The sequence below is a fragment of the Carassius auratus genome, chromosome 2, assembly GCF_003368295.1.
Source record: "Carassius auratus strain Wakin chromosome 2, ASM336829v1, whole genome shotgun sequence".
Taxonomy (NCBI): domain Eukaryota; kingdom Metazoa; phylum Chordata; class Actinopteri; order Cypriniformes; family Cyprinidae; genus Carassius; species Carassius auratus.
In genome coordinates, this window is record NC_039244.1 from 4826331 (window position 1) to 4836294 (window position 9964).

At 34.8% G+C, this 9964-nt stretch overlaps 1 protein-coding gene across 1 annotated transcript; it reads right to left on the bottom strand.

Moving 5' to 3' along the window:
- Nucleotides 1-293: 293 nt before the first annotated feature.
- LOC113113533 (natural killer cell receptor 2B4-like) lies at nt 294-9112 on the bottom strand. The gene is made up of 7 exons (XM_026279783.1): nt 9029-9112; nt 8190-8489; nt 7479-7739; nt 7159-7269; nt 3583-3623; nt 2072-2209; nt 294-1817 (listed from the first exon to the last, which is right to left on the bottom strand). The coding sequence occupies exons 1-7, from the start codon at nt 9072-9074 to the stop codon at nt 1662-1664; spliced, it is 1053 nt and encodes a 350-aa protein (XP_026135568.1). The 5' UTR covers nt 9075-9112; the 3' UTR covers nt 294-1661.
- Between the last annotated feature and the right edge of the window lie 852 nt (nt 9113-9964).

Sequence of the window (9964 nt, forward strand, 5' to 3'; positions counted from 1 at the left end):
GATTTCTATAGAGCGAGAATCATGCCAAAACCTCACACACACACAAAATGTGTTTTACTCACACCCAACGATTCACAAGCTTCACACTCAGTGTGGTTTGCAAATCCAAAACATCACTCACAAACTAATGCATTTTGTTCTGCAAATAAAAAACGTAGCTATCAAACAAATAAAGGATGTTTTACATATACAAAGAAACTTATTTCTTCAATGACAAAAAATATCCTCCAAGTACAAACTAAAATCTTTCAAGTACAAAAAAAAAAAAAAAAAAAAAAAAAAAAAATCCTTCAATTTAAAAAAAAAGCTTCGAGTACAAAACACATTTCTACAAGTAGGAAAAACTGTCACGTGACTTTTGGCACTAATTTTTCGCCTTGCTTATCCACATGCAAATGCCTTCTGATCCACACCCATGCTAGTAAACTGTCATGTAATTAGAAGAAATGCTAGCGTGAGGGACGATTTGAACACGATGAGCGGCCAACAGATGAGTTTGCAGTCATTGCTGGTGAAAAATCAGCCTGAAGGGGTTGTTATTCACTATAACAACCGCCTCGCTATACATGATCCCGCTTATTACATTGCACAAAATATTGATTTAAAAATGACTTTATTGATTATAAAAACGATTCTATTGCTTCCGCTAAAAAAAATAGTCCGTTCCGCGTCCATAGCAACGGTCAACATAAGCTATAGCAGAAGCTTCACCACTACTTCTCTTTACATCTCTCCTCCTCTTATAGTACAAGCCAACACAACTGAGGGGTTGTGAATATGGGTTGTAATGGTTCAGGTACATTTGTGCAATAGAATATATTCATCAGAAAAGCACAAAAAATGTGCAATGCATGAGCACTCTAACATTTTTTGGAGCAGACACTTGATAAGACAGGCTACATTAATGCTAAATTACATCTAGCTGCACAACAGAGTAAATAATAATAATACGTTTATACTAAAATAAAATAACTTAAGAAAAAGAAACAAAACCAAAAGAAACAGAACAGCAATCACAGACCTATTCAATAAATAAATTATTGAATACAAAAAGCCAATGGGCAAATGAACCCCCTGCCACCCTTAAAAATAACTCTTATAGATTGACACATACTTTACAGGAAGTGGTTCTCAGGTGTTGCCTGCAGAGGAGGTGAAATCTCCAACGGAATCTACAGAACACACATGAGATTTTGCATTTCTGTTTAAGCCATGTACAACAATTTTACAATAAAAAAGACATTCATTCACTACTGCTTGTGCAGCTTTATGTAATTTAGCATTAATGTAGCCTGTCTTATTAAGTGTCTGCTACAACAAAATGTAGAGTGCTCATGCATTGCACATTTTTGTGCTTTTCTGATGAATATATTCTATTGCACAAATGTACCTGAACCATTATAACCCATATTCACAACCCCTCAGTTGTGTTGGCTTGTACTTTAAGAGGAGGAGAGATGTAAAGAGAAGTTGTGGTGGAGCTTCTGCTGTAACTTATGTTGGAAGACTAAGTGCAGGTTTTTTTTCTTTTCTTTTTTTCTTTTTTAAAGACAACAGCACATTGCATATCACAAATATTCTGCTTATTTACACTTAGAATAAAACTATCTTCCTGAACGTCCTGTATTGCTAAAGGGTTCAGCTTCATTAAAAGTGCACTTTTATTCTGATTGTGGATGTGCAGATTCATATTTGGCTGATGGTTTATTAACCACACCATAAATAGTGTGATCAATTTCAGTTTTGGGGGGTTTTGGTTGCTGCTGAATAGCACAGTAGATAGTCATTGGCTTGCTCTTGTCTGTGAGTGATCCACTCTGAAATGAAGAACAAAATCAACTGTAGTTCATGTAAAACACTTTTCCCAACAAATCCTTTAAAAAACTGGTTGCAAATGGCAGACTGTTTCCTAAACATTAACCCACAAATATAGGAACTTTATCATTTGAATGTTGTTAATTTAAGCTTGTCTTCACCTTCATTCCAATTAAGACATTTAATCCAAATTAACCATCAGTTAATTTTAAAGGAATTGTAACTGAGTGAGATTAGAGTGATGTTAAATCTTCACCTGACTCATAGGGTCATAGTTGGGTGTGGTGTGGTTGGTAACATCAGTCTGTCCTGAATCTCCAGCGGTATCATACACTGTCTGAGGATACTCTGATTTCTCCAACATCTCCAGTGACTTTTGTGGCTTGATGATATCCTGCAGAAACAATCCAATCAAGATGTCAGACTGCTGGTATGGCTGAAATGAGTGGTGAGTACTCATATACAGTTACTATTAGCGGCATCAAACAGTTGGTCTTCATTTTCATCAAATAGAAGACTGGTCATTTTTAGCTTGCTTTTGATTTACTTGATAAGGTATTGAACACATACAGCATTCAAACCAATGCAATAAAGTTGACTTCCGCTACTCCTTTCCTTCATACCAAATAATCTGCCATAGGAAATTATAAAATAAATGGAAGTGGCCACTGGGGTCATGTGAAAGTGACGTGACATTCAGCCAAGTATGGTGACCCATACTCAGAATTCGTTCTCTGCATTTAACCCATCCGAAGTGCACACACACAGAGCAGTGAACACACACAAACTGTGAACACACACCCGGAGCAGTGGGCAGCCATTTATGCTGTGGCGCCCAGGGAGCAGTTGGGGGTTCGATGCCTTGCTCAAGGGCACCTAAGTCGTGGTATTGAAGGTGGAGAGAGAACTGTACATGCACTCCCCCCACCCACAATTCCTGCCGGCCCGAGACTCGAACTCACAACCCTTCGATTGGGAGTCCGACTCTCTAACCATTAGGCCATGACTTCCCCTGTAACAGTAACAGTAAATAACAGTAAATAACAGTAAATAACCAAGAAGTTATAACAAAGAATTAATGAATTAAAATAGACACTAATAGTATACACTCTCAGATTCTACACTTTCAGAAAAAAGGTACATAGCAGTCACTGAGGAGGTACCCTTTCAAAATGTACACCTTTGTACCTTATTTACCCCTAAATGATGCATATAAAACCACACCATGCTGGTTTTTGGCCAGAGGAGAACTGGCCCCCAACTGAGCCTAGTTTCTCTCAAGGTTTTTCTCTATTTCTGTCACCAATGGAGTTTTGGTTCCTTGTCACTGCCGTTTTTGGCTAACTTAGTTGGGGAGACAATTTTTGGCAGAGTTGATTTGACTGCACAGACACTACTGGATGAGAGCTGAACTGAGTCAGATGAAGACATCACTGATTCAACAATGAACTGACTTTAAATTATATACTGCATGGTGTTCTTGCATCATCAGAACACATTTTCCCTTATTAACACTTAGTTGCTTTGACAAAATCTGTTTTGTTTAAAGTGCTATATAAACAAAGGTGAATTGACTTGTTAACTTCAAAGGTACTGATTAGTACCTAAATAGTAAATATTAGTATCTTTTAAAAGGTTACTGCCCCAGTGACAGCTTCTAGTTATTTCTGGGAGTGTAAGATTTTATTACCAAAAACTGAGACACAAAACATGTTGCATACTTGTTTTGAAAGATAACAGAATGAAGAATAGTAGTATAACACTTACGTCAACTTCTGCATAGATTGTTTGTTCATTCGTCTGGGTGCCTATGATGTTTATAACAGATATTCAATATTCAGAGAACAATATTCAGTTTATGGGCATAGAACAGATATAACCTTTTGCTCTACAACGCTTTTAAAAATGGATCAGCATCTGTAGCAATAATTGGTTAACACACTTCTATGGAAGCTCAGCAAACAAGTGTGTCATAAGGTTAAAAAAACAAGTGTCAAGTTTGTTGGTAGGGGAGAGCGGGGTGGAAAGTAACGTGGGACGAAAGTAACAAATCGATTTTCTCCAAGCCTCTTTCTGCATTTGCATTCCCAGCTATGACAGCATATTCAGTATGCAATCTTTGACAGAGCTGAGAAATATCACGTGATTTCCTCAGCGTTTCCCAAAGTTAGGTCCGTAGGTAAAACTGGTTTCGAGGACAAAAAGTAAATTATTGAAGCATTAATTTTTTTAAATTAGTCATGTTGTTTTTCTTGTTTCATGTGTCACAGTAATGATCAATCTACAGGTTATTTAGTGCTTTAACACATCCTAAAGTTTGCATTTTCAGATTTTTTCAGTATAAAATTAAATTGAGTTTAAATGTGAGGAGTTCCTTTCGGGACGAAAGTAACAATTGTTACTTTTGTCCCGCTACAGTGACAAAAAGTATTTATTTTGTTCTGGTGCATGCTATATTGTGACTTTCTGTGTCTTGCATCATTTCTTATAAATGTTTATGTCATATTATACCAAAAGAATATGTCTGAGTGAGGTTCAGAAAGACAGACAGAGGTCTGGTTTTATCCAGATGTTTTTGAGAGGGTGTTTCTGGACATAGAGGAACATCACTCTCTGGGCAGCTGCTACATCACATTTATATTTAGGTTTTAGCCATATCTTAGCCTTTACACCTCCACCTATGAATTTGCAGTGTTTCCATATGTTTTAATGCACATTTTCAATTTATGCATAAAAACAACTGGATGGAAACATAAATAGGCCTACTGTTACATTATGTTTTGAGTTTTTTTATTATGCTAATGTAATACAATTTTTATATTGTACATTCTGTTGATTTATATATATATATATATATATATATATATATATATATATATATATATACACACACAAATACATTGAAATTGACAATAAGAAGTACAGTCAGGTTTTGAGACATCTGATGAAACTTAAATTTAAAATGAAAATATGAAGATGTAATTTAATACATTTTTTTGCAAAGATAAAATAAATATGTTTATGCAAAATATGTTTGCAGTTACATATTAACAAGGTCACAATCAGGTATACTTAAGAAAAATAAGAGTAACAGCAAGAATTCTAGCTTATATTGTTGTGTTACTTTCATCCCAACCGATGGGGTCGAAAGTAACAATGTGCAACTTATGTTCAAAGTGAAATTATACTGAAGTCTTTCTGCATTTCTACAAAATACCACCTGGTATTGATAGACAACACTTCTGAGTTACTGGCCACAGCAGAAATAGCCTATATCTCTGTCTACAACATGATCTTTTAAAATGATGTTTTTCTGAAAAATGGTACTTTCGCCCCTGCTCTCCCCTATTTCAAATGAAATACCTGTAGTATTTTCAGAGGTGTCAAGTAACGAAGTACAAATACTCAGTTACCTTACTTAAGTAGAAATTTGGGGTATCTATACTTTACTTGAGTAATTATTTTTCAGCCGACTTTTTACTTCTACACATTTTCACGGAAGTATCTGTACTTTCTACTCCTTACATTTTAAAAATAGCTTCGTTACTGCTATTTCATTTCGGCATCCTTTCATTCCGGCTTGTCGTCATTCAAAAAATAAATAAATAAAATAAAAAATAAAACTATTCAGATAGCTTATTTTTCAAAAGTAGGGTTGGGTTTGGAACCGGTATCGCCTATCGCCTAAGAGTCAGTCCCCTTAAATTTCATATGAAATCGGCGTCAGACCGGTCTCCTCCCCGTCTTCCGTCTTGCGGCGGAGCAGCGTGAGCTCACTTAAACAAACAAAGGACACAAGGTATGTGTTTATCGATAGATTGTTAGAATATCAGTATCTGTGCAGTTCTTTGTCATAAATACAGTTTACAAAAGGTCACGAGGGAGCAGTCGGTTTCTCATCTACTGTAAAGTTTTCGCTTGTCACCGCTCATCTGTTTCCTCCAGAGACAATCTAGCCCTTAACAACCCAAATAACTGGCTTAAACCCCTTTTTTGGGGTGAAAATACTAATGTGCCTAAGACTTTTGCACAGTACTGTATTTTAAAAACGACATTGTTGCTACTTTATAAAGAATGAGCATACAGTAATCCACAGAACTGATTAAAGACAGTGACAGACAGCACTCATCTTAACTAAATATCAGAGTGAATGACAGAGATACAGTAGAAACATTATGTGTGGTTTTGTATTAAATAATGACCCAGATTATGAAATACATTTATTAGCCTTAGATTAAGGGAAGCACAACTTGGGAAATGAGAGCATCCAAGGTGAAAGCTATGGATTTATTTTTAATATTTGTAATGTTCTTAAATGTTATCCATAGTCTTTTTTTTGTGGTTCTTTTTTTTAAGTATTGGTTCAGGCACTGTTTAGGCACCGGTACCATTTTAAAAGTATAGAAATGGCAATGGACCCTACTTAAAAGTTATTTCTCACTACTGGCTCATTTACCAAGTGGGTGCTTTCTCTTCGTCCTCCACAAATGAAGCTACTGTAGGTAGTTCGGTAGCGAGACGTTTTAATATATTAGCGTTTGCGACTGACAACGCAATTGTCAATATTGTGATAAGTAGGCTATACCAACTTTTTAACTCGTTACCCCCCCAACACTGGACATAGCAGACGTATGTACCGAATACCGGAAACTATCAATCAAGAAGGTATAAGGATTATGAGTTATTTTTCATTTTTAGTTTTTGATTAATCACTTGGATTAATCATTCATTTTGACAGCACTATAATGTTTATTGTATATAGACAACCATACAAGAGTAATTGTTACTGAGGTACACTAATGTTCTTGTCCATTTCCCTCGCAGATTCCTGCAGCTAAGCTTGGATGTACATTTACATTCCATTAAACGTTATTGATGACATGCCTCTGCCGTTTGTCTCTTTGCACCATAACAATACTTATAGGCAGCTAGTCATCATATCTGTAGTTCTTTAATGTATTTGCATTGTACTAAAGTGCGTTCATTTTTCAATGGGCATATATACCTGAAACAGTTAGCCTAGTGCATCCCAAAGTTTTAAACATGAATATTGTAATATAACGTTATAGTCATTATGGCCTATGGCATTTAGAAAAAAGTTTTTTTGAGGAGGTGGGATAGTGGAATTACATGGAATATATTTTTTTCTAAAAATGAATTATGCAATGCCACACTTCAGGACAATTTAAAATTAAATAGTGACAGCAAACGTGTAAATTAAATGGTGAAAAACTGAAACAATCAAACAAAAAACCCTGTTTACAAAAACACCTTGCAATCAATATGAAAGAGTGCTATAATTGTTATTGAAATAAGATAATCACAGTATTAGATGCTCTGTACCTTTTTTCCTCTTGTATATACAGAAGCCGATCACTGCCGATGCCGATGCCAATGTGATTAGACAAATAACAAGGACCCAAAGGGGAAACACAGTTGCTGCTTCATGGTGTCCTGTTTATAGACATGAAAGATAAGAACAAATATCTCCACTTTTCACAGACTTGAGGTTTACATTGAGAGGAATTTCAGTCCAGTGTTTGGCATTTAAAATGAAGAGTTGAACATCATACAGTATTAAAGATTAAGTCACATTCTCTCATTGATTTTCTGTTTCTTAATCTGTGAGTGTATTTACAGGTCAGAGTGGATACAGTATGTACCTTTTTTAACAGTGCAGATTTCATTAACCTTTTTTGTGTCATTCTTCCAGCTCACTGGGTTGCTGTAGTTACACGTGATGGAGTCACAAGTGCAGTTCAGTCTTAGGTTGTAGTTATCAGAGGATGACACTTCCTCTGGAGAACATCTGCTACCATTATAGATGAAGCTGATGATAATGTTACTTCCATTGCATGTAAAGTTACAAGGGTCAGGACTGGATGAGTTTGAGTTTACAGTCAAGACCGGAGCTTCCACTGCATCTGAAACACACACACACACACACACACACATTTTTTTGAATAAATTTTGTTATATATCAAAATATGTGCTGAAGGTTTTGAAGTCATTATAAAAATCACTGTACAAAAAGTATGTAAAAATCATTAGCTAATAACATTTTGTTGTGCTATACAAATGTATATTCAGGGATGCACATAAGTGGTACACTATGGTATGCCAAACCTGACAAAATTGATAAATAAATTCATAAATATACAATGAAATGTAAAATGCTAAATGAAATAAGTATACAAAGAAAATTAAAAAGATATATATTTATAGTTTTATTTCCTTTTTAATGTATATTTTTATTTATTCCACATTTATTCGTTTCAAATAAAGGTTTACAGAAAAATATACAGATTGCAAATATAAACTGAATATATTTAACTTTATTACATCACTGACTAAGCAGTACACATCACACTCACCCATAACAGATACTCTGTATGTTACAATATTCTTGTTTGATTCTCCACTTGTTTTTGCTGTGTAGAGTCCACTGTCTGTCTTCTGTGTGTTCTTCAGTGTCAGAGAGAAGGATTTATTATTGAAATCCACTCTGTCCTTGTAGAGTCTAACTCTTTTAGTTTCACTTGTATATGTTACTATATTCTCAGATTTTTCATTACTCCAGGATAAATCATCAAACTCTGGTAGTTCTTGTGTCTGTATTTCAAGCTGAACAGAATCTCCCGTCTGAACAAACACAGAGATCTCAGCACTGAACCCTGAGGACAGAGAAAATAAGCCTTTTATTAAAATACAAACAGTAGCTGTTTGTTTACTGTTTATACAGACAGTAATCATACAGTTGACAAAAGCTAAATAGTTTTGTTGAATTGTAATTTAGTTAATGGATTTTGTAGCATAAAAACAAGATTTTGTTTCTCCAATTAAAGAACACAAGAACCAATATCAAGACCAACAAAGTCAAAATACTCAATCAATGGTAACACTAACCACAATAATAATGGTGACTTCAGATTACACAATTATCATCATCAGATCCATCATTGTTGAATCAAACAATTCAGTGAGATCTGGTGATCACATTTATGAACACCATATGTATTGCAATAAATCAGTTACATCTCATAAAATCCTGGCAACATTTCAGTGAAACATTTTTCAATTCCAAAAAAGACTTGATTAACATGTCATAAAAAGACGAAACTTTACTTTCAGAGAGAATTTTAAAAATGCTCTTCTCACCAGAGGAAATTAATCAAAGACTTATTTAGAACAGTACAATGATTGGATTTTGTACCTGGGGTAAGAAGAACACAGGACAGAAGCAGCCTCAACGCCATCATAGTGAACAAAAATGCTTGCTCCTCTGTGAGTTTTTCAGTGAAGGAAGTTTAATACGTGAGAAGTAGTGACTTCTTACCACAGCACGTCAGACACTCATTTCCGTTTTACCAGGCCAGTGACTAAGTGAAAATATACCTAACTTTTGGCTAAAACTTGTCCTTTGAACTCATGTGAAATTCCATCCTAAAGATTCTCAAAGTCAAACCAAATGTATAGCTTTTACTTGTCTTATTTAAAAATGTATTATCTCATTGTTCTATTATTTATACTTGTTTTTCTTTCGTCTTTGTCAAGCACCAGTTAACCAAAATCCAAATTCTTCATACTTGTACATAGAGAACAGTACTTATAAACTAATAAACGTGATTCTGATTCTGATGAAATAACTGTATAATTGTACTTGGTAGATTAACATGTTTTAGTTCCAAAGGGTCTATACGTAGTGTTCCACTTCACTGTTCACCCCATCTCACTTCTGTAAGACTCAAAACACCCTCCACTGGTTAAGGAAGCCAAATAATCACAGGCCAAAATCATAACTTATTCTTATTGCCTCCTCCAGCTCCTCGTTTAGCTGAAAGCTAAACAACGTGTTATATCAACGTTAAACCATGTTAACCATAACCTTTAGTTGCTTAGCAACTACGGGAAACAATTAACTCCAGCACATGAAGATTATTATTATAATATATATATATATTTTTGCTGTGTATGGTATAATACATTAATAGCGCATACCCTTCCCAAACGTGAGAACAACACGATAGAAAGATTTAAAAAAAAATACCCGAATGTAATACGTCACGTGACGTCACCATAATTTGCTAAAATTTAATTTAAAAAAGAAATAAAAATAAAAAACACTGAATAACCATTCATATGATTAATA

Coding starts and splice junctions, on each gene's coding strand:
- LOC113113533 (XM_026279783.1), bottom strand. CDS start 9,074: ATGATGGCGTTGAGGCTGCTTCTGTCCTGTGTTCTTCTTACCCCAG. Junction 7,740..8,189: donor ATACAGAGTATCTGTTATGG/GTGAGTGTGATG, acceptor TGTGTGTTTCAG/ATGCAGTGGAAGCTCCGGTC. Junction 1,818..2,071: donor ACTATGACCCTATGAGTCAG/GTGAAGATTTAA, acceptor TCTTCATTTCAG/AGTGGATCACTCACAGACAA.